General features: G+C 40.5%; 1 protein-coding gene across 4 annotated transcripts in view; it reads left to right on the plus strand.

Moving 5' to 3' along the window:
* Positions 1-27501, plus strand: part of PHF21B (PHD finger protein 21B) — a gene marked incomplete at both ends in the record, with an annotated part of 165933 nt that extends 138432 nt beyond the window's left edge. For all 4 annotated transcript variants that reach the window (XM_082309743.1, XM_082309745.1, XM_082309744.1 and 1 more), the window contains 10 exons: positions 873-1223; positions 2993-3115; positions 8386-8437; positions 14423-14499; positions 17384-17438; positions 21037-21059; positions 22451-22609; positions 23641-23716; positions 24668-24771; positions 27277-27501. In XM_082309743.1, coding sequence (XP_082165869.1) covers positions 873-1223; positions 2993-3115; positions 8386-8437; positions 14423-14499; positions 17384-17438; positions 21037-21059; positions 22451-22609; positions 23641-23716; positions 24668-24771; positions 27277-27501 — 1245 coding nt within the window. The remainder of the gene's footprint in view (positions 1-872; positions 1224-2992; positions 3116-8385; positions 8438-14422; positions 14500-17383; positions 17439-21036; positions 21060-22450; positions 22610-23640; positions 23717-24667; positions 24772-27276) is intronic.
* Between the last annotated feature and the right edge of the window lie 206 nt (positions 27502-27707).

Consider the following 27707-nt stretch of genomic DNA (forward strand, 5'->3'; position numbering starts at 1 on the left):
TTATTTTCAATCTTGGAACTGTACTTAACATGTTGTTAAGGCAGAGCCATGTTGACAGGGTGACGTTAATTACCCCACTGGAAACACATCACATTAGCTGAAAACAATTGTTCGCGGCTATCAGTCATGGCTCTGGGTAAAGCCGCAGCCTTCACAAATCTTGGCAAACAGTTTTTCCCTCCATCCGTGGAAGTGCCTTCTGCATCCACCTGCAGCTGCAAACTGCCTCTTTACGGCAACAAAATATGAAGTTCGATGGTTGTGGGTTTCTTTTCTTCCCCTCTCTTTTTTTTTTTTTCTTTGGGTGAGCTGAGTGATTGCATGATGGATCTCCTCTCCATTAGACATGGCACATCTTAAAAGCGTGAAGATCTTCATTCACTGATCCACCGGTATAAATGCATACGCTTACTCTTCCCGTAAATGATTTCCCACAACTCCCTTAGTGAATCAGTTCTCACTCCTTAGTTCATAGCAAGAGTGTTGTGTCCTTCAGAACAGGATGTTATTGCGTCTGGGGTTTCCATTCTTCGCAAAGGCTTTGGCTTAAACATCCCTACTGAGAACTGGATGTGACTTGAGTAGCATTTGTATGGATGTGTGCTAATAGAAGTGAGGAATTGAGTTTTTCTTCCCTTCTTGTTCAGCATTGCAATGAGTTAAGGACTCCAAAATGACCCAACTGAGGAGTGCAGGGAATGTATCTACAAGTAAATGAATGGCTGGCTTCTTCGAGTTGCTACATTATGTTTTTTCTAGACGCCCCTGTTCCATGGTTAATGCAATTAGAGATTCTACTGGGAGAGTGCATGCATGCAGTGTTCATTACAGTGTGAGGCTATGCCTAATAATGTCTAACTCTCTGTTTGTAGGTTAGGCCAAAGACCCTGATTCCAGACAGCCTCCCTATCTCCCCGTGCAGAGACCAACCTTCCAAACAGCCTCCTACCTTCCAGAAGGCAACCGTAGTCAGCATCAAAAACCCCAGCCCTGCCCTCCCAACTGCCAATAACACCGTCAGCCATGTACAGACGCCTAACAGCCAGTCACAAAGTGTCACCGAGTCTACAGCTATTTCATCACCTCTGAGCAGTGCAGGTGTGGCGTACGCCATCATTTCCACCTCCCCCAACAATGCAACTCCTATCAGCACCAGCGCGACTGTCTCTGTGGTCAACGATAGCATTAAAGTGCAACCACTCCTCATTAGTGCCGACAGCAAGGTAGGTTCTGCTTTTCACGGCATATTTTTTTGGTTATCAAACACAGGAATTACATTGCAGATGTAAGCAGAATATTCCCCTGGGAGTGCACAGCCCTGTACGGAGTGGTGTCAGTGGTTCTTTTTGAAGAAAATAATCAGAAAGCAATGGGAAAATTCTTAAGGGGACACATGGACACTAGTAGACATTTATCTGTGTACAAGCATATTTTTTAGTGGGAACAAAATGCATCATTATGTAGCCTGACATTAATGGGACCATATGATCTTCCATTTCCTTAAACCAATCTTCACTAATAATATCCCTGAATTCTGTGCAGGCTCAAATTTCCTATGGACTCCCTCTTCAATTATACAGTGATACTAGTTATATCAACTGACCCCAGGGGAGTATACCAAATAATCAGGCATTCCCTTCTACAGTTTCAGGGGAAGACCAAATGAAATGAGAGCTCAGGGTTTCAAAACTGATCAGCAGATGAATCAGTAGGAAAAAATCAAGTTATGAATTACGCGTTTCCTCTTTGTACTGCTTTTCAGCTTTGAAGTGCAAGAACTTCACCACTCTTATACCAGAAACAGATTCTAAAGGCTGCCAATGTACCCAGCAGACATTTGCTGTAATTCGCTACTGGGATCCTGCTACTTTGGGTCTTGTTGGCAGCACAGGTTCTCATACAGTGCTAAAAAAGAATACAGGATGTAGGATGGCTTTTGAGGTAAATAAAAGCAGGCATCTCTTCCCCACTTGTCTAACATAATTTATTTTTCTCTTAAACTGGCTGCTGGTTAAGAAAAATGTCCCTTTTTATGCTCTTGAATCTTCTAGAGTGACTGAGTTGAGATAAAGTATCTAACAATTAAATAACATCAATTGAAAGTTAGCAATGAAATAGATGGAAAAGGCCCAGCATTCAAATCCAATAACCTTCATCAAGAAGGTGAGCTTGGGAAGGTCTTCCATAGTCCTTCATGAAGCTTTGATTATGGGTATAAAGTCACATGTGTAGTTCTGTGGTCAGAAATTGTCTTTCATTCCTTTTAATTTAATAGCTTTTGAGATAATGTTATCATCTGCACCGTGTAAAACTTCATGTGGTAATTCAAATACAAGCAGCTGGATATACCAACGTACATGCACATACGAGAGATCTGTGTAGTAATTCCTATGGGTTCTAAACCAGAACTAATTTTAATGTAAAACACATATAGTTTAATTTTTGTATGCAAAACTGGACATCCGCTGCTCATAACACATAAATGCTGAGGACTGAACTCTGACCTCAGTTACGTGAGTATACTGAGGAGTATCTTCCTTCCCATCCACATGTGTTTACTCTGAAATAACACTGGTATGACTGAGATCAGACTGTGGTTTTGAATGTGTAGTAATCCCATCTCTTCTACCTGTATGCAAAATAAAATCAAAGGAAAGACCTTAAAATCACTGTTGACATGAGTGCTGAAGCTAGGCTGCTGAGTCAGCTTCAGAAGTCCTCTAAATGGAAAGTGTCCTAATTTTCAGAGGCACTGATCGAGTGGCTCCCTTAGGCTGCAGTAGGTTTATAATGCACCAATAAAAAATAATTTTTAGAAACTTAAGTATGGATTTAGAAGCCTAACCTAGGTATCCAGTTTTGTATATTTTTGGCTTGTGACTTCTCTGTAGGGGTATCAAGTAACACTTCAAAGAAGAGTCAAAGGTTTCAGGTGAAAAAATCCAGTTTCGTATAGTGAATGCTCTTCTTTCATTTGTACATTGTCTTTTAGGTTATCATTATTCAGCCTCAAGTCCAAACCCAGACAGAAAGTAAAGTGGAGACAAAGAAACCTCCTGAAGAGTCAGCTCAGGGACCCCCTGCTACCAAAAAGAAAAAGGAGGAGAATCCAGAGGTGACCTTTTTTCTTTTTGTTTTAATAAGTGAGCTACAGTATGGTTAAGTTATGGGGGCCAATTCTAAAGCTTTTTCTGTGCGCATATGTAATTACTGCATTTGTGCTGATGGTTCTGCCAGCTGTTCATCCCTCTACCCAACCACTGCAGTCGGGGTGATTTCCCTGCCAGTGAGGTGCTCTGACAAATTTAGTTTGCACCGTTCAAACCATCCAGTGTCACAAAATAAAAGAATTGTAGGTCTCAGTAATCTAGGCACCTTGCATGGGTATAGCTGTATTTCTTGTGAAAGGTGTATACAAGCTTAAGATACTTTCTTTTATGTTATCAAATATATAACATCAGGTTTCCAGGCTCCATATGAGGTTGAATTAACGTTTCTTTTGTAAGCTGAGCTTTTACATCTTCTTTGTAATGAGACTTGCAATATTTAGATTGTATTTAACAAATAGTTTCATGCATTTGCTGTGTATATGTCTTCCCACACGTACACAGATTCTTTCTAGTCTGAAAGACATTAAAATCCTTCAAATTGAGTAAGAGCGTAGAAAGCAGGTTATAAGATTAAATTTCTTTCATGAACTATATTTGCAATGTAAACTAAAAATATAAATCACAAGTCCTTGCGGAAATGGGGTTTCTCTTTAACAGGCATTTTGGGTTTTGACCAGATGTATTCACAATAGATTGTGTGTACTTTGGAGGCAATTTGAGAAGTTATACAAACTGAATCTATTTCTATTGTGGAAATGCTCAGCTCATGTGAAATCTTAACCTTACTAGTCTAATAAATGTGTAGTATGAAAGCATCCTTGGAGCTGTAGGTTTAAGAAGATTATTACAATATAAATTTGTAATGTTACTTGAGGCATGTGGGTGGTCATTTGTTTTACCATTTTAAGAGGTTCGTATAGTTAAAACAGTGTTAAGGATAAATAGTGGCTTTTAGCCTAGAATATCACAGCTTTATGCAGAAGCTCTGCAGAGCTACACTTAGGAAACCTCCCAAGTATAAAATCTGACCCTCATATGAATCCTCATTGCCACTGAACGATGGGACTGTAGGGTCCTGTTTTGTTTAGGGAGGTATTTCCGAAAGGTTATTTGTTGTGTAGCACCTTGTGGGGAGACAGGCTAGTAGATCCTGCTTAAAAACAGAATGCTAGAAAAAAACATCCATTTTCCTTTGCCGGTAGCTTATCCCCACAGAAAGAATGTTGAGCAAAAATCTTCCAGAGAGAGGCAGGAAGAGACCATGGGACTGGGCACACTTTTTGGTATAGCATTCATAAATTCAATGAGCTTTTCATTAAATTGCTAACTAGAATGTCCTGACTACCTTTTTTGTAACCGAGAACATTGTTCCTACCGTATATACTGGAGGTCTCAGCAAGCACGATTTTCTGGGTCAGATGCTGAAGCTATACCCTTAAGTATGACGGTTCTTTTCTTTCCATAGACTTGTTTCAAGGCCATAAATATGTAGGTCTAGAGTTAATTTCTTTTGTTCTTTGAAAGTAAACTTTAGTTGATTATCATGTATTTATGCAATTAGTGTAATTAGAACTAACAGCATAATTAGTGTAAATACATGTAATGACATAAATAGAACATGTAATTACAAAATGAAATGGTTTTGTAAAAATCTTTGTTTTGCTTCATGAAAAGAGATACTGCGCATTTCTAAAAGCACTCATGGCTTTTAAACAGATGATTAAGGCAAAGAGCAACAAAGATACCATGATATTTTTTAAAAGAAAATAAGTACTCTAGGCACTTCTCTCCACACCTTTATTTATCTTCAAAGCACAAAACTGAGGCAGGAACTCCAATATGACTCTACATAAATGTTAGTCCTGACAGACTGGGATTTAACAAATTCAATTGAAAATTTAAAACAAATAAACCAGAAATCACCAGACTTACCAGTAGCCAGAAATCGCGTATGAGGTTACTGAGCGTACCTGAACAAACAGAAAAGACTGAGGATAATTACTGTTTTTTGTTCCTGGCTTGGTCATTCTGCTGGGAAGCCGTGAAGCCGATCCTGGACACAGCCCCCCTGCAATACGTATGCCTTTTGCATAAGCCGAAAATTTCTCCTTTCCCAAGTCCGTCATCATTAGACTAAAGCAAACCTCCTTGCGTCCGCTGTCTTGCAACCAGGATGCCTGGACGCCTGGCTGTGGAGTGGCTTTCCCAGAAGCAGGATGGAGGGTCTCCGCCACCCAGGGTGTCCCAGGCCCAGTGGTCAAAGCCCTCTCCTGGGATATGAGCCATGAGGGTTCAGTCCCCCTGGGGCTGAGGAGGGTCTGGAGGAGTGGGCCACCCGCTCCCTGCCGTCAGCGGGGCTCTGCTGGGGATGGAGGCCAATAACTGCCCACCTAGTGATGGGCCTTCTCCCACCAGAATGGCTTCTGCAAAGAAATGAAGGAATTACGCAAAGGAGCTGCTCCTCTGGGGAGCACGTGCCTGGGTGTTTGGGGTTTGGTTTTGGGTTTGTTTTTTTCTTAAAAGGACCTGAGTTCAGCACAGAAAGAAATGGAATTCCGCCCAAAACTTTTGGCTTTTTTAGAATTTTATATTAGTAAAATTTTATATTTCTGGCAACATTTTCCAGGACAGTCTAGCAGTTTTTTATTTAAAAGAAAAAATACGACCATAAATGCTGGTTATTTAACTAACAGTGTTTTTAATCTGACCTAAGAAGGACAAGAGAGACACATTGCAGTTGTGAACCATATGCTAGTCTTAGGCCTGGATTGGAAATCTGGAGGAACGGAAGCCTCAGTTTTATGGTTTCCTGCACAGAGGAGAAACAATATACTCTGTCGTATTTGAAAGAAAAGCATTGCAGTGGAAGTAGTATTTTGAGTTTAATCCAATGACCTACATGAGTGTGAAACAGCAAAACCCATAAAAACAAATATGCTGTTAATATAACATGCTTGTTAAAAAGAATACAGCTTCTACTGGGATTTTTTAAAAGGAAACCATCTTTCAAATATCTATAAAAGCTAACCCTTCCTGTGTTTAATAGTGAGATAATTATCAAGTCCATTTATGAAGGCTCTTCATATGTTAAGCGAGTATGCTGTCATTACATTTAATTAGGTATGTATTCAAATAATTCTAGTATGAAGAGAGGAAATTGTTTAGCGAGCATTCCAGTACTCAAATAATTTTAGTTTAGATGTCAGAAAATGTATGGTCCCCCTACAGTTTAATCTTCGGGTAATATAGGCATTCTGTGCTCCATTGGGAAAATACAATTGCATGTTAACCGTTCCAGCTTTCTGATTCTAGGCCTAAATGTTGTTATTACTTCTGCTCAGAGCGCAGAGACGTATCCTGCCACAAAGTTACTTTTTGGCGGGGGTGAGGGGAAGCTTGTAATTCCACTCAATTGACTAATTTTCTTCTCAGATCTGCACAGTGGATCTCGGATCAAATATTCATCTTTCCCTTCAGGTGTGGAGCCCCCACTGTGTCTAGCTGGTGTTTTAGACATGTAAGGAATGAATGTTATTGAAATCAAGGTCTGACATGCAAATGAACACACATGCTTGTCATTACCACAGTTATGGAAGGCAGAAATATAGCATGAATATATCTAAATTGCCAGTGATGAGATTCGACATCACCATTTTTTAATGTACAGGGAAAATTACATACTAGGAGATTGCGGAAAGAAAATATTCCTGTCTTATGATGTTGTTAGTTCACCTGTTTGACAGAGATATTTTCACATATGTAAGAGGGATGTAGGTGTACAATCCTGACCCTCAGGTTTTGAAGAACCCACCTCATAGCTAGATCTTTTCATCTACAAAGTGAGGATGTGTTTGCTTTCACCCTTTCACTGTGTGAAAGTCAGAATTGCAAAGGAAACGGTAGTTCTGGGGACGTACTGGTTGATTTTATCCTGAACTGAAATGAAGAGTTTTTTCACAAAACTTCACAATGAAAAGGCTTTTCAGAAAACAAGAAGGTCAAACTACTTTTGACTTGGAAGTGTTGAAACATGTTCTCCTGACTCTTCTTTGATTGAAACAGAATGTTTTGACCTTCTACTGCTTAAACACTGTATTTTAGTTTGACCTAAATCTACACATTTTATTTCAGGTGAGTGTGATAATTGCATCTTCCTGTGGCCTTTGGATGTTTATCAGAGTTGGATTGTGGGCTTTGCTTGCTTGGATTTCCTAATAGCTTGGGTTTTGTAGTCAGATTGTCTCTCCTGTGGAACTGCGCCTTGTGAAAATGCCACTAGGGTAACGTGATCCAACAAGATTGTTCAGCACAGCAGAAAGAGGAGGAGATCCCCAAGGCCCCACTGTACCACAGATGCATCTCAAAACCAAGGAGTTCAGTCAGTTTGGGCTTGGAAAAACATAGCAGAATTTCAGGTTTCCATCAAAAAGATGGAATAAAAGCTTCAGGAAAACTTTTTCTGCAAGGGAAAATTTCCCAGTGAAAAATCACTGGCAGAAAATTTAGAATCTGCTCTAGTACTTGCCCTATTACTGCATTGGCATGTTTTGAAGATTTCTTAGTATGAAGATGTGTTTTGTGCATATGTGGTGTACCAGAGTTCTGAGTAATATTTTAAAACAGGTTCCTCACTGCAAAATGAGTTCTCCAGTGTCAGCAGGAGATGTTTGTTCACTTCCCATTGAGGGAAAATATTGGTTCAATGTACCTCTTCATAATTCAGGCACATGATATTCTTTCTGTATCTTGGGAAGAGAAATTTCTGAAAGTTTTTTTTGGGGGGAGGGGACTGTCAATATGCTTCAGATACCTTGTTTAGTGTTGTAAAGTGCAGTAGGAATGTATTGTATCTTGGTTTACTTCATACAGCTTGCTCACATCCAATAAAAGCAGTGCCATGTCCAGATAGTAATAATAATACACAATTACTTCTCTAAAGAGTGGAGTAACAAAGCAGCTAGCAATATGAAATTGAACTGATTGAATTGACTGAATTTTGATCATGCGCTGTATAAAATCATAGTCATACAGCACTGGCTTCATCAGTCTCTGAATTGCTAAACTTCATATAGTCATGCAAGTAGGATGTGACTGACCAGGCATATCTGAAGCAAGTCTTCAATTAAAGTTCTTCATATTACTATGCATTCAAATAAGATACATTTCTAAAAGACCTTTACCGGGTTTATTCTGTCAATGCTAGATTTATTTATTTACTTACTTCTACCATGATTGTTGTAGTAGAAAATCTAACTGCTGCTTATTTTTTCCTTAGAAAATTGCCTTCATGGTAGCATTAGGACTGGTTACAACAGAACATTTGGAAGGTAAGCTGGCATATGTTGTTTTACCGTTCAGTTTTTGAGTGAAATCTTTTCTCTTGGCTGCTCTGCTCTGCAGCCAACAGGAATTGGTGATTCTGTTTTCTGAAGGGCAATGAAAAATCAGGTGAAATGTTATCTATGCACAATTGCACAATTTTTCAGCCTCAAAATAATAGGTGACCTTACTTTGCTCTGCCTCCCATCCCATTGCCCAGCTCAGGGGGCGTGAGACCTGGCTCTGCAGCCAGCACCAGCAGGCTTGGCATAAGATGGCATTTGGGCTCACTCAGTCATCATGGTCCTTTAAAGGATGTCAACAACTGGAGGATGACAGTGAAGCAAAAAGCCTGCAAAGGCTCTGACCAGCACTGATCTGGTTGAAGAATCAGCAAGGTTCAAAGATGTTTACCCAGATCTTCTGTAGCAAGCATGCCCTCTCCTCTTTCCCCATGTGAGATGGACTTTCATTTTTTGAGTTAATCATCTGTCATCTCTAGAGTTGCACAGAATAATATGTAAAATAGTGGTGAAAATCTGACATTAGTTTTATAAGATTTTAAGCAAATTAGAAAACTGCCTCTCACAAAGACTTCCTTCCGTCCATTTCCCCCCATTTAGCCAGAAAATAAACAAACTTCCAGTCCGATCCTGCTTTTGTGTGAGAGCTGCTAGCATGCCTTCCTAGGCTTCTGAATATGAGTTCAAACAAATATTGCACATAAACTAAATGCAGTATCGCATAGTGTTCAGCTTATTTTTCCAACCTTCCAAAAATGCCTTGCAAGAGTTAGCAGATTTGTACCTTTCTTTGCCTTAACGTTGTCTTTCTGAAAACATAGACAAGGGGAAAAAAGAGCTTGTTCAGCAAGTTTGCCAGTGGTGTGAGATGAGTTGGGGGTTTCTTGGCAGAATGGGTTAGTTCTCATGGACAGAGAAGATACAGCTATTTTTAAGAAGAAGTCTACAACTTGATGTGTTTTAGTTACATGCTCAGCTAATACAAGTTGGTGTGGTTCCACTGGTATAAGGAGAAAAATCTGTTATCTATCTGTGTCAGCTGACAATGACTGTTGATCACAAAAAATGTTAACGGTAATTGAGATTTACCACCCACATGGACCATCGTCAGCAAAATACTTAGGAGTTTACAGTGCACAGAGTTTAAGTTTCATGTGCTTTAGAGTTAGGCACATGTTTAGATACCTTGCTGACTCAAGAGATATCTACCATTTTACAGCTTGATTTCTTTTTAGTAAGATTTCTTGTGCTTCTGTTCCATGGTCTTAAGCAAGGTTGTGAATTAGGGAGAAAATAGCATCTTAATTGTAAGGACTCCTCAATATATGCAGCAGGTTTTCTGTGGGTCTTGTTGACTTTTTTCAGTGTCTTTCCTCTTTAAATCTGCATTTTAGAAAATCATTTAATGTCCCAGTGACTGAGAATTTGAAAGTAGTTTAAAGAAACTTTAAGCCATCGGCCTTTTTAATCCCCTAATGGTAATGGATTGAAATGGAAATTAAAAAGCTACAGCAATTTTGGGAGAAGATTTATAATCCAAAAAGTGCAAATGATGACTGGTTCTTGTTTTCTTTGTCTAAGGAAAATAGGACAACATTTGTAATTACGCTGAAGTGCAAATTATGCTTACAACAGAGACAACTTCATTTTGAATAATTCTTTACCCTTTGATTTTATTGGAACTAATAAATTGTTTGTGTGGATTTAATGCTTATGTTCAAAACGCCAAGTACCGCACTGCTCTGTTTGTTTTACAGTAAGAGCGGAGACACACATTTTGAACCTAACTGCTACAATGCTAATCCTGCAGAATCAATTCTTTCAGACAAATTCACTTTTTATATTCCTACTAGCTTTAAATAAATGGCTTCCACCAAGAGCTATTTACTATGGAAAGGCTATTTCTTCATGAGTATGGGTGATTACAACTGTCAAAAATACCCTTCTAGCTTTCACATGCTAAAGGTTATTATTTTAGTGCTATGTCATATTTACGGTTATCAGCCATTGTTATTTATCGGGAAGCAGTGGTCATTACACAGTTCAGTTTATTTTAGTACTTCTAATGTATTTCTCAATTTCACGTTTTTGGAATTAAACCGTATCAAGCTTGGGTCATTAAAAGCTTATTCACTCAGTATCATTAATTCACAATGTTACTGCTTTTCTTCATTTTATTCATTAATTTTGTGGTGAAGAGCTATGATCCACTTCTATATGGATTTTTCTGTCAGCTTTTCCATCTAACGTCCAGAGGAGCATCTTTCCCCTTACTGGGAAAAGAGCTCTGTTCTGCAGAGCCCGAGTGTGAGGCATCTTTAGAGGCCTTTACCAGTAAATGAACACAGCCGCTTCCGCTGACTGACATGCTGCAAGGTACGGCTTTCCCTGAAGATAAATCGTCATTACGGGCCTCGCAGAATGACCGTACAGGGTGTTTATTGAGGAAGGCAGCAGCTCATTGAAGCTTTGCCTCCAACATAAAGATATCTTCAGATTTATTCACCTCTGTCAAATGTGTTACAGTTTAGAGGTTTTTTTTTTTTACTGTTTGGGTTATATTTTTTAAATTAATAAATTAAAGAATAAGATAGCCCAATTCTGTGATGCAGTGTATGGTTGTAACATATTAAATCTGTTTCTCTAGGCTATTAGAACACCTTTTAGCAATACCATTGTGTCAAAAAAAAAAAAAAAAGTAGATAGAAAGCAAAACTTTAAAAGAATTCTTTAGTTCAGGTTCTAAAAATGCACATCTTGTTTTACCATGGCAAAATAAAAACCCTGAAATATTTCCATCTAGGTTACTGGGATGTTTTAATCAGTTAAAACAAATTATTTATTTTTACTTTATTAAGCCCTGCTTTGAAACATACACAATACTCTTCAGCAGAAGTAACAAGTAACAAAAGATAGTATACCAGTGTATGCTTTTGTTCTACCTTGGTGTGATTTTTGACAGATACACTCTTAGATGTACATACTCCTTATATCACAAGCATGGATATTTTTTGTTCACTGTTCCCATAAATAAAGTGCTGACATTGTGCTCTCTCTCCCTGATGGCTGCATAGGGTGGAGTACATCTAGAGCCGTTTCAGTTCATTACTCTCTCTCTCTTTATTTCCATCTATTCCCACTGCTATTACTAACCCCCCCACCACCAGCAGCTTTTATCTCTCTACCATAGTGATGTCTCTTCCAAAGCTGCGTTCCAGGTATCTACCACATGTGTGATTCAGACTCCATCAAATATTTCTGTTGCCTTGGTGAGAGCATGTACTGAAGAAATTCTCTCTTAAACCTGGGTCCCAAAGGGGCAGAGAGCTACAGATCCATCACAGTCCTCTTGTGAAGACACTCGACCCAGCTATGGACACACAAAGCTCTGCTGTGTCGAATTCTTTGTTTCTTTTTCTGGGCCAGTGAAAAGTCACATTCTTGTATCCCTGTCACCACTTGTGAAAGACTAAACCTGGGCTGCCCTAACTCCAGCTTTCTCCCTACGCTGCCACAAGGGTGCCGAGATGCTGCAAGCCCTGGATTCACTGACCAAATAGCGTGGGTTACTGAGCCTGCCTGCAAGAACCACGGCTCCAGCTCACACCGTTGAGACCAAAGTAAAGGGTCAGTGGAGGGCCACTTCCTCCATTTCTTTGCCAGCATCAAGGCACATGGTTCCTCTGTTGTGACATCTCTGTCACCTTTTGGCCTCGAGAGCATTCCCCTTACAAGAACTGATGCTGACATCAAGAACAACCATCTCTCTTCTGGTGGCTCTGTGGCAGGCTACTGGATCCGTGTCTAGCACTTATTTACCCTGCTGCTGAGGCCCGATTCACTTTAGAGGATGCCAAAGGGTCTGGAAGCTTCAGGATGGAGATTTCAGCGTAGCCAGATGAGTGTTTTATAGGAAATACTTTCACAGTGGGATAGAACTGTTACCCATACAAGATCCTCTGGTTTGGAGTCTGTGTAGCACTGTGGATGTTAACAAGTTGCTGGCAGTGGTTGCAGCCATGGCATTTATCACACGTCTCGGTGCAGCCTCGGATCACACGTTTCTTGGTAGTGAGATTCTGTATAGCTCCCTGAGTCACATGGCAGCATATGTCTAGCTCATGTCAGACTGTGAATACAGACCTACCGGTACTCTTTGAATTGCCCTAGGAGAAGACACTTTTTGAGTGTGAGAGGTGACATGTTCCTGTGCCAGTAGGAAAACCCAGCCAGAATATGCAAGTAGTTGCTCTTCTGTTTTTCTTGTCTATCCAGTTTCCTTCTGATACATCCATCACTCCAAGAGTGGTGACTTAGCCAATAGTCTTTCGTGAATGAAAAGTTTCAAATCAATATCTTGGAACTCAGGCCAGTACAAAATCCATGCAAAGTGTTGGCCTCATCTCTAGGGACACCGTGTCCAAGACATGACCGACAATACTAATACCTTTTACTGTAGCAATGCTTAAAGTGGTACGTGGCCCCTTTTACTCTGTGGGGAAGTGATCAACATTTGGAAAGGGTGCCTGGAAACCAGAACTATGTGATGGGAATCCAATTCCCATGTATCGTAAACATCCGGAAAGCTGGACTGTATCTTACTGTTGGATTGCAAGTGGGAGATAGTGCTCAGTACCCTGAAGGCCATTTTCTGATGCTGAGGATTTTCTGAGATAGGCCTCTTTAGTTCAAACATTAATGAAAGATGCCAGACCTTCTGCAGAACCAGATGGTGTCCTGAGTTTCTGTTGGGTGTGCTCCTGGTCCTCTGGGCTGAAGAGCTAGCGCTCCTGCCAGTTCCTCTCATTCTGAAAGATTTACTTAGAGTAAGACGGAACAGAGGTATCAGCATCACAGGGGCATTTAGACTAATGAGATCCCTCTGGCACCGCAGTGCAGCGTCTAAACTTTGCCTTACAATATTCACATAGGAAATATTTTGGAATAGAGCATCAGCCCAGCTGTGCACACTTCATGTCCTGGGATGGATGCTGGGTGGCTCTCCTTGCTGAAGTATGTCTGCTCTTACTTTATTATCAAAATAAAAAGTAGGCTCTAAAATACATGGTTGTAATAATCTCACCATTCTGAACTGACATCAAGAGCTGGAAAAAGAAATTCCTTATGATGGAAATTAAATCCTAGCTCAGATAAAAGTAGCATTAAACCTGCAGATTTCAGTGGTCAAGGAATCCACTCACTCTCTCTGTGTGTGTTTACAGAAGTGGGCACATGGCTAATTGTTGCTAAATGCAGTCCTCAGCAAGTACCATCTTCAATAGGTGTTACCATTTAGTGGAAAGGAGTTCTTTTGTGTTCACCCTTTTCTGAACAGGACTGCAATTCTATGAGCCTATCTTTGCGCTGCTGTTTGCAGTGAGACAAATACCTGTACGGCTCATAACAACATTTTGCATGCTCAGGATCGTGAAGTTGTATATTTTTTGATGGATAAATCATCACACCCTAGTTAGTTAGAACTGAATCTAGCTATGCCATTCTGATCATGCTTTTTCTAACCTCCGCCAAGGAAAAGTAATGTAAATTAAATTTAAAAGGATCTCTGTGCTTTCATCTGATATGAATTAAAAGGCTTAACTGCTTTAAATTCTTCATTTTTGTTAATAGCAGACATTGATGGTATTTTGAAAGCTATCTGTTGATGCTTGCTGAATATGTGTCTGAAGGGATCATAATAAAGATCTTGTAGGGCAGCAGAAGTCCAGCTTGGAGGAGGGAAAAAATAAAAAATGCCTGTGTTCTGAATCTTACAAGGAAAAGCTTATTAATGTCAAACCTTGAACTGCAGCAAATATCAGTGCTGATGCAACCCAATTATACTTTAGAAACTGAAACTGAACACAAAGCCCAAGGGGTTGAGGGTAAGAGCGTCTTGCTTAACAAGTTAGATCTACATTTTTCCCTGATGAATGAGAAACGCACAATTCATGTTTCTTTCCATGGTTACAGAAATCCAGAGCAAGCGTCAGGAAAGAAAGAGAAGAAGCACAGCAAATCCAGCCTACAGTGGACTCTTGGAAACAGAGGTACTTTATCATTCGCTTTTTTTACCACCGTTCTATTTCATGTCAATAAAAGGTTTAAGTGCTTCTTATTACAAAAGTATATATGAATGCAGAACCACGCATTTACTTGTAAAGAGATATTGATGTGGAAAGGAAAGGAAAGGAAAGATCTCATCTCAGTAGCTAAGCAACAGGTTTTCACCCCACAACATCACTTGCTTCAAACTAGAATTCGTCTTAGTTTTAATAAAGGCCAAAAGGACTAGATTAATGTGGGACCTAATTACTCTTTCCCCCACACAAACAGTCCCTTTAGGGCAGAACTGAAGAACAGAAGTGCTGCATTATGTTCAAACTTGCATTGCTATTTCTCTTTTCCTATATGCCAAATAATAAATGGAGAACTTTGCTTTTTTTATTAGTGACATTCATAAAAGGGATGTGTTGGTTTAAGAATCAGTGTGCTCTGCAGGGGGTATGGAAGCCTGCATAATAAATATAATAATGCATAATTAAAAATAAAATGCTCTGGATAATCTCTGTTGTCTGTTACACTTATGCTATTACATTTATAGTAGTAGCAAAATTTGGTCCTACGTAACATTGGATTGCAAACCTGGTGTAAAAGCAGCATATAAATAGACTTAACTTTTTCTGAAATTGTTTTTTTCTTTGTTTCTGAACTGACATATATGCATTTAATCAGCTTATTAAAATTCCTCCTTTAAAATTTCAGCACAGTTTGGGGTTACTATTTGAACTTCCTACAGGAATGAAACTGATTTGCAGCCAGCTCTCCATTTCAGCAAGATTTCTCTCTGTTCTGCGTTCTTTAAGGCTAAAGGAAGTGATTTTTCTTTGTTTAGGTACAAGCAATCCAGAATCTTTGGTACGCCAACGTTTCAGATTTCTGTGTTTGTTGGCAGACAGCAGACAGATGAGGCTAAGAAGAGACCCACCATTGTAGTCAAGCTGCTTAGTGGCTTGATTGTTCTTTTTTTGAAAGTATTGGAGATTTTTATACCCCAGAGCTGCTCTGGGCACTTGAATTCTTCAGAACCCCTCAACTTTTCTCTAGCGACCTCTTAGAGCAAATACTGATGTCCATACGTCCAGTATTTAACACAGTAGGAACCTTAGCCGTGCTAGCATTACATTTGTAGTGTCTTCTCTTAGACCTTTTTATCCTGATGAGTTTATTAACATAGTGGCAGCAGAGTTTTGTGGCTGTAGTCTGACTGGTGTTTGTGAGAAACTCAATTATCTTAGAGCAGGGGTGGAGGAGGTGATGAAGGAGGTCTGCTGCACCCCTAGTTCATCCTTCTCATTATGTCTATTCTCAAAAGCATATCTGAAATGAAAGATGGCATGGAGAAAGAAATGTCTGTGAAAGAGTCCTGTGGCCGATCAGCTGTGTCCTCATTAGGAGTTGTCATTAAGTACTGACCATGGGGAATGCCATTCAAGTAAAATGGAGGCAGATGGTTTTTCTCTGATCAATTAGCTGCTCAGATTGATTTGCTAATCAGTGAGTTGAGGTATTTTGTGGCATTTCAGGCATTTTGGTGCAGTTTAATTTACGGTTAGTCTACTGAATGATCTTTAATTCATGATTGTTTAAATTGAAATTGCATATAAATTAGACTTTTTATTTGCCAACGCCCCTCAAAACGGCAGGAGCTCAGCATCTGTAGTGGTGACGCTAACTTCCTTGATTACAAAAATGTGATCACGGTTTTATGTCTTCACGCAAATGTTGTGCCTTTTCTTTTCAAAGATTTTTTCTTAAAAAAAAAATGAGATACCGTTCCATTTTACCACCCTCAGTAGCTTTTTTTTTCTTTTTTCTTTCTTTTTTTTCCTTTTTTTTTTTTTTTTTTTTTTTTAAAGAAAGGGTTAAGTTTCAAGCTGGGTATTTTTTGAAGGAAGAAACATCTATGCAAAATTCATTAACAGACTGGCAGGCACCCGTGTATAAGAGAACAGTTTACTCACCACAGAATAAATCATTTATTAGCAAAAACCCTCTAATGTTCCTCCAAGCAGAGTCTAACAACATGTAATGGAGGAAAATGGTACTGTTTCCAGTTCTGCTGTACCAGTATTGGATGGCTCAGAGAAACAATTAGGGGTTATATAGACTGTTAATGAAGCCCGGCTTGCTATTGACCACCAACTTTTACCATCTGACAAGTTGGTGATGGGCTGCATTAAATTAGTTAAACAACTCAGTCAGGTTTCCGGTGGTCTGTGTTTGCAAGCTTGAAAATCTTTGGTGACCTCAGCAGATCAAGATCGCTGCCAGCTCCTAGAAGTCACACACATTAACTTCTGAAAGAGAAATATTTTGCTTAGGGCCTAATACATTGCTTGCAAATGAAATACGTTCCTACCAACTGTAGGCAAGTCTCACAGAAGGTAGTAATGTTTTTCTGCAGGTGGGAAGTCCATCACTGTTTCTATATATGCAAATAAAGATGGCATCTCGCAGCAACAATTTATGATGCAGATTTTCCTTTATGGACATTGTTTATCTGCTAGGTTTGGAGTTACTGTTGCTGTTGCCTTGCTCTTACCAACCTCTGGAACGTATCCTGAAACTCAATCAATAACATTTGCAATTTGCATTTCTCTCTCGTTAATAAAATCTAATGCACGTCTAACTGCTCTATGAAGAACTTGTTAGAAAGGTAAATAAAACAGCTGTTTGTATGACTGTCTCAGGGATTAGCAACGAATATTCTAAGCACAGAACTGGCTTCTGGATAGCTGGTTAGGTATGAGGGAAGCTCATGGAGATTGTTAATATGAGTTAATAGTAATATGTTACGGTGTCTCTTACCATTGTAAGAGACAACCAGAATACTTTTCAATGACACTGTGGTTGATTTCTTTTCCCTTGTAGCGGAAACGCCTTGCATCAAATTATTTGAATAACCCCTTGTTCCTTTCAACAAGAGGTAAGCATATTTTAAAATGAATATACTACTATTCTAATGATATATTAAATATTTATTGGTAGGATTTCATATGAATTACTGCTAGGGTACCATAGGGCATTACTTCGTGTAAGGTCCCTGCACTTTTTAGTGTGCAGTGAAAATAGATGGTTTTCCTGCAAAGACAATTGAAGGATAAGGCTAAAGGTCGAAACTGTGTAGAAACGGATCCAAAGTCTCTGCAATCAGTGGAAAATCCGATCTCCAGTATTGTAAGCAACATGCAGTGAGAGGACTGATTGAAGAAGGCAGTGTTGCCAACCCCAAGTGCTTAAAAATATATATTGAAAAATTGGGATTTAAAAAATAATGACTATTCTGGGCTTTTCATTTGCCTCTTTTCATCAGCTTTAAGAAACTGCTGTCCATCCTCAAGGGCTAGACATTTACCATACCTTTTGCTTTAAAAACACCGCCTGAAAACCACTCAATTTTTCTAACTCCGAGAGCTGGAGCCATGAATCTAGATTTGATGGCCTTGAAGATGCCTTCCAATCTTGTATTTATAGGAACTTCAAATGCTGAAAATTTCATGGTAAAAGCCTTGAGAATGAACAACTCAGAGGGGTCATTTGGGGATGATGATGATTAGCTCACGTGAAGAAGCCCATTCCAGGAAAAACATGCAACATATAGAGAAGGCAAAGAGTTGGGAAGTGGGAGATGGAACAAGGAGAACACCGAGTACAGTTTAATTCTTCAGATGAGGCCCATGTAGGATTTTAAGAGAGAAGGAGAGAAGCTTGAGTTGCATTTCAGAAGAGGAGAGAAAGTCAGTAAAGAAATGTGATTGCATCTTTGCCCTTGTGTTGCCTTTATAACTTAGGCTCTACTGTGGTGCATTAGAAGTAAGGGAAGACAGGCCTTTTTCTAAGCCAAATATTATTTCAGTATTAGGAGCATTTACAAGGGTAATTCCAATTAAGACCTGAAGTTTTGACAGTTTTTCAGTGTTTGCTCAATATCCCTGTCAAGCGTCATGTTTAGCACTTGAGATTCACCTTTCTGGCCCTGCCTTGAATTCCTGCTCCACAGGATCGCCAACTGAAAGGCAGCAGTGTTTCTCTCTACCTTCAAAACTTCATGTGCTAGATGCAGACAATTGCCCTACTTACCATATGCCTCTGATGCACAGGGTCTCAGAGGACATGAGAGGTTATTACACGGTAAACAGCTATGATGACATGCCTCTTAGCAGGAGCCCATGCTCATGTGAGCCCCAGTGGAAAGAATATTATTCCTGGCTTAGTTTTATCTTCAAAATTGAAATTATAATTTGTCTTATCATAGCACTTGTTTTTCCCAAGTAAACGCATGGGAAAAACAGGAGAGAATGGCAATGTTAGCCAACTGTGCTGTTAGCCCCTTAGTGCATTTCGTTTAAGTTAGGGTTTGATATCTCTGACCACCTTTCCGCCACGTGTTTCCCATTTTATTTGCGAGGAAGGAGGCAGATGATAGAGTTCCAGTGATGCAGCTGTCTCAGAGCCCCTTGGAAATCACCACACTCTCTCCTTAATTCTTAATTCCTCTTCGAGTCCTGTATCTTTGGTTTTTCCCAGCATCCAGAATCTGTGCTGGGATTCTGCATATTCTGTCAATTTAAATCTGGACTTCTTCATAGCAGAACTCCCCACCTCTGTAGGGGTTTATTAGCTACGGGCACCAGGCTGCGCAAGCCCTGAACTGAAGGCAGACGCTGTCCCAGACAGCTCGGCGCTGCAGTGATGTGGTTGTCCACCTTCAGCGCACAGCTGACTGCCCCTTCTCTTGTAAAATGCTTATTTTAAAAAGTTGTTTTCAGTTTAATTTTTCAGCAACTAGAAGGCAGAAGTGTACATATTTTAAAATGTTTAAAACCTCATAGTAAAAGTGAGCTGAAAAGAGAAATAAACAAACTAAAAAAATCCCCATGAAGTACAGGAAACCACTGTCATTTCTAGAAATGCAGAAGAGAACAATTCTTGTAAATTTTCAGCAAAATGTCAATTAATCAGGATTCATTTATCTGAAAATGTCTTACCTGAAATGAGGTCACATCCCCTGACATGTATCATTTGTAGAAAAGACTCTTCAATTATCAAGCCCCTGTTTATCTGAATAACATTTATATCCCCTGAGTAATCACAGTGTCATATCGTGGTGGATCTCTGTGTGTGTATTTGTGTATAGGAAGTGACACCTGCAGATTTTATAAGTCTGTGGTTATTTATGGAACTCATTGCCAAAGGATGCTACAATTGTTGGAAAAAGTAGACAAATTTATGGAAGAAAAATATATCTAAGGATGTTAAATATAAAAAAGAAGATGCAAACTCCAGGTTAGGGAAGCCCATAAACTGCCAGTGTCTGGAAGGATACTTCTGGAGCAGAACAATTTACTCGCTGCTTGCCCTGTTCTTGCGCTCTGTGCATGAGTGGCAGTGCTGGATGCTGTTAGCAAAGGACCCCGGGCTTTATAGCCTTCAGTCTAACTTAGGTGAAGCTGTTCCTTCATTCTTATGGTCCTCTTATTACGTGTGTGTGGTGTGAATGTCTGCATCTTCACATGAATGCGTACATCAGTGTATAAAACAAATGTGTAACAGCAGGAAGCAACTCCCAGGTTGGTCTGTATATGAGAGATCACGCTGTGGCAGCTATATTCCCATTTGTGATCAGAGAGGGAGCTGAAGGAGGACAGAAGGACAGAAATATCAGTTTGGTTTTCTCCACTTTAGTCCAAAGAAAGGCCTGTCCATCCAAGGACATACATACCAAGGCCTGTACCTTGTCACTGGTACAGTGTGCACCAGCCTCTTACAAATCAGCAGCAAAAATTACAACCCACTGTGCCGTTTCTATAAAGCTGTTAAAATTTTGTGGCTTTTTATTTTTGGACCAAAGTGTGATGAATTTCACAAATATTTTTATGAAAGGCTTGGCCTGCGTTCCAGTGAGCTCTGATGGTTCTTGTTCTTATCAGGCTGTGAATGCAATCACTACAGACTCGGTTCATCAGAAGGTCAGAAAATCTTGGCGGTTTGGGTGGGAGTAGTTTGATGATAAAAAGTTGATGATAACATAAAGCTCAGTTGCACAAGTCGCACATTTTGGCCGTGAATCAGCTGAACATTTAAACATGCGTTTAACGGTAAGTCAGTGGCACCACTTTCGTACTCCAAGTTAAGCACCTGCTTAAGTGCCTTGCTGGTTCATGGCCAGACTGTTCATCACCCAGCAGACTGAAGTCCTTAAGGAAGACTTCTGGACTAGTGACATGCGGAGAGGAGATCTGCATGAAAATTTCTGGAAATCTGAAATAGAGTCTGTGCTTCTCATCCGTGACTTTTTAGCGTCAGATCTTCAGACACAGGATTCCTGCAATGTACATTTTTAAATCTCAAATGCTAATTCCACTGCTTGCTGTTGCATTCTTTCCTGCCCGCGTTAGTTTTGGCAATGTTCTGATCCCCTGTGTCACGGCTTGACTAAAATTACTCCCATAGCTGAGAACTAGCATTCACTGCAGCGATGTATTTCCCACTAATCTGTTCTCTGCCCTTCTTTCATATGCTAGCAAATGAGGATCCATTCTGGAAGGTATGTGTAGCAAAATTTGTGTATTACCAGTGTCTTTCTCACCATCGTGTAATTCCGTGCTTGCTTCTGGTTATTATATTCTCTGTAAAGGTACAAAATTGCAGTATTCTCTTTGCCTTTCATACTGCTCGTGTGAAACATTTCCCACTTAACTAAATCTCTGAGCCTCTAAGTTAGAATTTCAAAGAGATGAACTCTTGGGCTTTCATATGCAAGGCTTGAGTTTAATCCCTTTGTAGAATCCACTGATTGAGAAATTGCTAGTCCAGATTTGTGGTTTTAATGAAAGTGTTAGGAAAAATGAGCAACCGTTCTAGTTTATATGGATTAAATCTCTTTACATTGAGGTTAAAATTAAGACTTTTTGAGCAGGTAATTTCTACAGAGTAATATTTTGGAGAGCGATTTTTTGACAGGACTGAGTTGAATTCAAGATATAAGCCTGACTAAAACTATCATGAAACATTATAATTAATATCCCTAAAAATGAAAATATGCTTTTGGAATTAACAAAGGTACAAAATTATTATTCTCCTTCCTGGAAAAGCACTGGGAAAATTTAGGCTTTTTTATAATGATTCACAAGCCATGAGAGTTTCAAAATCAGTATCTCCTTTATTAAAATGCACTTAATTATACAAAGAGTAATTAACGTTGCCACCAGATTAGCATAGCAATTTACTACATGACATTGTAACTTTGTTGATGAGTCTTAGTTCATTTTATATATTGCTTCAGACAAAGTACTAATCAGTCTTGTTGGAGAAAGGTTGTCAGAGCAAGTCTGAACAGAGAACAATTAGTGCCCGGGAGAACAGAGGGAGAGAGGAGCCCTCTAGAGGAGTTCACAAAAGAGGGTACCTAGCAAAAGGTTGTACTCCAGCGTACTGTTTTCCCAGCTGCTCTTTGAGGCAATGGGCATAAAACACGGAACTGTGTTTTTTCCCCAGAAACTCCTCCTTGCTTGCTTCCTTCTGCTTTGGACTTGAAGGACAAGTGATCCACATATCGACTTTGACCCATGCTTCGGAATAGAGCTGTGCATGGTGATACATGTGTTGGAGTAACACGTTATCAAAACCAAGTGAAATAATTCCTACATCAAAAGCTGGCTATTTTAGTCGACTCCCTCCTGTGTTTGATTACTTGGCTTTTATTTTTCTATCTGTTTCAATTTATGGAACGTGCTTCTGGCTTTTTTGGTTTTTTGTTTGTATTTGTTGCTATCATACACCATTATTTCTGTCTTCTTCTACAGCAGCCAGGGTCCTTTTGAAAATTAGATTTTGTGTTTGAATGAACCTGTCTGCTTCAAACGAGGCTTTGAATGCTGTATAGAGAGAAGTTCTCAGTGGATTTTTACCCAGGCCATCCTTCTTCTTCTCTTGCAGAATGAGATCCACCACGACGAGCACTGCACTGCTTGCAAGCGTGGCGTTAACTTGCAGCCCTGTGGCACATGTCCCAGAGCATATCACCTCAACTGCTTGGACCCGCCCCTCAAAACTGCCCCCAAGGGGGTTTGGGTCTGTCCAAAGTGCCAACAGAAGGTAAGCTACATGGAGCATAGCATGCCAAGGAAAGAAAATGGGAGAAACCTCGAATTTGTGTTCCACTAAACTAATCTAACCTATGGTCACAGTTTAGGGGACCACATTAGCTAAAGTAATACTGAGAGGCTTTTAGTACAGATTGCAGCATTTGCATGTGGCATTTTCATTGTCCTAGAGTTACAACATACACTGAGTGCCTTAGCTTCCGTGTAATCACATCTCCTGAGATTTGTCCTTTTAAAATGTCTCTTCATTTCTTTTGTTTCCCTTCTTTACCATAAAGCCACCAGCATGTAGGGTTGCCAGACAAGTAATGTAAATCTTATAGAGAGGGAGACAGTGTCAGAAGGAGACACTGTTCGCCAGTGGATCTGAAAGCTGTGAGGACACTTCCTTTTCTGTAAATCATGTTTATTACACACAACTGTTCATCATAGTCATGTCAGAAAAACTAATTTGTCTAGTTGCTGTGAACAACGCTGATTGCATGAACAGGAAAACAGTTACTAAAACAGTACAGTGTCACTAAATTGTAGAGTGGAGGCTTAGATTTTGTGCCTTAGAGTTCTTTGTGTTTAACATTGAGATCACTGTTATGTTCTTTTGAAAATGTCAAGGCGAAATTCTAGCATGCAGTTGCAGAGAGCAGAGCAGCCCAGGATTAGATCCGTGCAGTCATGTTTTCGTATGGACCAGGAACTTCTCCCACGCTGAGAAGACAACGCTCCTGGCAGTGTGGAGGTCTGCATGTCAGGGGCTGAAAAATGTCTTCTAGCCACAGCAACAAGAAACAGAGGATTTGTAACCCCTTTTTAGAACTATTTGGCAGCGCTGTGTGTAGTCATATGTGAAGGAGTAAGCCCCAATGGAGATTGCAACTCACATTATTGTCTCATTACTTTTCAGCTTGTGAATTCTGAGACAAGGACCCGAGATCTGGTCCTGCAGAGCTGTGAGGCTGGAGGAAGAGAAACATTAATGTCTGTCTTTGTGGAGTCCTAACTTTTTATTGTTTCCTGGGCTTATAGGTGTTAAAGAAAGATGAAAATGTGCCATGGACTGGAACTCTGGCTATTGTTCACTCCTATGTTACTCATAAAACAGGTAGGGATTAACACAGCTAATGACGAGGGATTCTCTGCTCGTGACGGGCGATGCCATTTGAGTCCTTCATGGCACCAATATTAAAGTGGTGTTGTAATGATACCAGGTATCATGACATTATTAAGCAAAGGGCCTGTGGCTGGGAACAGCAGGTCACTTTCTTTCCCCTTCCCCTCGGTCTGCTCCTTTGCTATCTTCTCTCTTTAAGGAAGCTGAGATTGATCTCTCAGGAACTTCACTCTGTGGAGGAGGCTATCATCAAAGTGGTGCCTTCCTGAGAACAGGGCTGAAAACAGGATTTTAAGGCAGAATCATATCAGGCTGGGAGGCAGAGAGACACAGTCAGGCTAGGCAGAGCCGTGTAACTGGGTGTGTAGCACGATGCTGGACTAGCGTCTCAGGTACCAGAGTAATATCAGCTCCTAATTGTTGCAGTATCATTTGGTATCGCAGTCATTAGTATCAGATGTCATATGATATCTGTGCATTGACCATTACTGGTTTTTAGTTCCCTGGTGCACTCTTACAGTGGGCTCTTTGGGGCATTAGATCGTATTTGTGTAGAGCTTTGCAGAGGTCTGGTACTGCTATGATTGTGCTTTTCAACCAGGGTTGCTGAACTATTGCCATTCCAGGTGGCTGACCTGTTCTTAAATACCATTCATCTCTTTCTTGGAGACCTCCAGGACCACATGTGGTCCAAGGATTAATTTTAATTCATCTCAAAGGTGCACTATAGCTTCTGGTTTGTCCTGTGTTCTAGCTGCTGACAGAGACACATGCATGCAAGCAGAAACCCCAGATTTATTTGGCTGTACCTGCTGACAAAAGGCTAATGAGACCTGAAACTCAGCATTCACAATACATGCTTCTGCTTTCTGTTGTCAAGCACAGAGTTTTGCCATATGTCCTTTTCTTAACTTCTGCATCCTTAATCTTATTGTTCCACAGTCAAAGAAGAAGAGAAGCGAAAGTTATTAAAGAGAAGCAGTGAGCTGAAGAGTGAGCATAGACAGTTAGAAGAAAAAGATCGACTTCTCAACAATGCAGTGAAGGTAGGACACCTGACTGGGGACACAGAGTCTCCTGCAGAGATGCTTATAAAGAATTTATGCTTGAAAGCCTGATATTTTGTGGCTAGAAAATGATTTATGCTCCCAAGCTACAGATGTTCAAGTGTGAGTGTGTTTCTCTCCAAGGAAAAAACACATGGATTTTCTTTATGCACAAAAGCAAGCTGCTTTGGTGGGCTGAGGAGGAGAAATCACCAGTGACTGAATTCCTGTTGCGCGCAAAAGCCACCCCCAACATAGCTGTGCCTGCCTTCCTTATAGTGCCGTACACAGCTTTCATCTGTCCAGTGACTTTAAGGCACTTCCATTCTCTGGGTGAAAAGTTTAGTCACCAGTGTGTCCTCCAGAGGTAGCTGCTTGTCCACTCGAAACTCTTGAGATTAGGTAGAAATTACCATCTGTATTTGTCTTAGAGGCTGAATGTTGTAACCTCCTCATGACTGGAAATAGATTCACAATCCTTTTCTCCGTGAACTTGTTTCAAGCTACACGTTGGCTGGAGATGTCTCCCACACATACCATGCTATGAGAACCAGTCTCTAGCAGTAATGAGTGGGCTGAGTTCAAAGCCATAATTCCTATCCTTCATGGGTGAAGGAACTTATTTGGGGCTACCTCACCTCAGGCCCACTCTTAAGGGGTAGCTGGCCTGGCAGTCTCCATAAATATTTGAAACTTCCTTACCCTGGAAGAATCAAAGTGGCAGCTGCAGGAGTAGCTGGTCACTAGTTGTTTTACCACTACAGTTATCAAGAGGAGGCATATTAAAATATTTATCACATTTAAAATAGAGTGGAAGGAAAAGCAATAACTTATTAAAAGACATCACAGTGGGGAATATTCCCTCTAAGCATGTATAGCCCCCGTCAGCACTAATGGAAACACACATGTGTATGAAGAAGTGACTCTGGGGTACAGAATATCTTCAGTAGGTAGGAGACTGCAGTGGGATTAGGTGTTCAGAAAAAGAAAAGCATTTGGGGATGCAGTCAGCTATCAAGTGTATGTTAGGGCTGTCAAAATCAGTAAGATTTCTACCTAAGCAGAATCAGGTTCTTTCAGTGGGCAACACTGTCTTATTTAAATGGTAATATCAGCTGATGATTATATTTATTGGAGATATATCCACTGGAAAGGAGAAAAGCAATTAAAGGTGTTCCAGCATAGAGCAATTTCATTTCTGACATTTGCCTTAACGGGATATACATTAAAGAGAAAACTCTCATACACACCACGGGTGGAATGGTATTATTTGGAAAAACAGAATGTGATTTATCCTTCACCTGAGATTTCACCTGTCTAAACCAACCTCTGACCAGCTCCACGCCATTGCTTTTCAAACAACTTGACTTTCAAGTGAGCATTTCCCCCTTCCCCAGGACTGGAGACTACCCCTTACCCCGGGTAATCTAGACCATAGCCAAAGAGGAGCAATCTGCAGACAAGTAACCAGTTTGCCAGATCCCTGGGCCCACTGGGAGAAAGAAAACAGGAAATTTCAGATATTAGAGAGGCCACCGTTCCCTTCCACCTAGCAGACAGGCTCAGGGTTTTGGTCTGTTGCGTAGTCCCTCTCAGGCCCGTTGATAGCGTAAAGGATGGGATGTTAGCTGCAGCAGTACGGGGCTGGGGAGGGAAAGGATCGTTACCGATTCTTCCTTATATTTTCTTGGAGAAGAGGAGGTATTTAAAAGATGTGTAGATGTAGCACTTAGGGACATGGTTTAGTGGTGGACTTGGCAGTGTTAGGTTTACGGCTGGACTCGATGATCTTAAAGGTCTTTTCCAACCTAAATGATTCTATGGTTCTAAGAAGGAGATTTGGGATGCCTTTGTTTGGCTCCTGCTGTCATGCTCATTTTCATGTAGGTTTGTATGCAACGTTTCAAGTGATTGTGGGGTGCAGTTTGGCCACCCCATAGGAAAAAGACTTTCTTGTGACTGCAATGGTATAACAGTAGTGTCATAGATCAAGTTTTCTGCCAGAAAGATATTGACATCATGTTTAGAGAGATCAGCTTACCTTCACAGTACTGAATCCCTAAAATTTGTGGCACATACAAAATGCGTCATGGTGAGGTTTATCCCTCAAGCGTTTATCATCAATGCCGTTTGGTAAGATTTAGAGACGTCACTAGTGGCTTCGGTACTTTCCAGTAGTACAGCTATTACAGTCCCGTGCCAATAATCTCTTTGGGGTGCAGGAGGCATTTCTGCCAGGCTGTCGACAGGATGAGGTCAGAAACATCCTCCGAATGCATTTGGACTGGGATGAACATTGTTACCTCAGACAGCTGCTGCAGTGTACGCGGCGCTGGTGATTACTCCATTCGTTAAGCTGTGGTTTTGCTATCCCCAAAGGAGAATATACTTCATTTGAGCAGGACGTGCACTCAAGACACGAAAGGATGTTTGGAGAGATGTTTGACACCAATTTGAATGTATTCTCAGTCTTTCCTTCTCTCTCCCCTTCTCTTTATTTGACAGAAATGCTTAGAGCTAAAAACCAGCCTGTTGGCCCAGCAGAAAGGGACTCAGTCATCACTGGAACGTCTCAAAACCCTCATTAGACTGATACAAAACGAGCAGATGATTCAGGTTACCATGACGACCACCACCACCTCCTCCCTGCTAACTGTCCCCTGGATCAAACCCTCCTCTGCCTCTGCTGCCATGCACAAAGCCTTGCAGCAATCACAGGGTAACAACTGACAGCGCCGGCTGCGAGCGAGCGAAGGAAGGGGGGAAAAAAACTTTATACACGTGCGCAGAGGAGAGATTAAACTGAAACAAAGGAGAGAAGGAACGATCTCAGTTTTGATACGCGTAGAAACTTGCAAACCAATCAGTCCAGTTTGTAGGTCACTGTGGCAGCAGGTTCCCACGGAGCGGGTTGTGCTGCGGTTTTGTATTTGCCG

The sequence above is a fragment of the Platalea leucorodia genome (assembly GCF_965183815.1).
Source record: "Platalea leucorodia genome assembly, chromosome: 4".
In the NCBI taxonomy this organism is placed as follows: Eukaryota; Metazoa; Chordata; class Aves; order Pelecaniformes; family Threskiornithidae; genus Platalea; species Platalea leucorodia.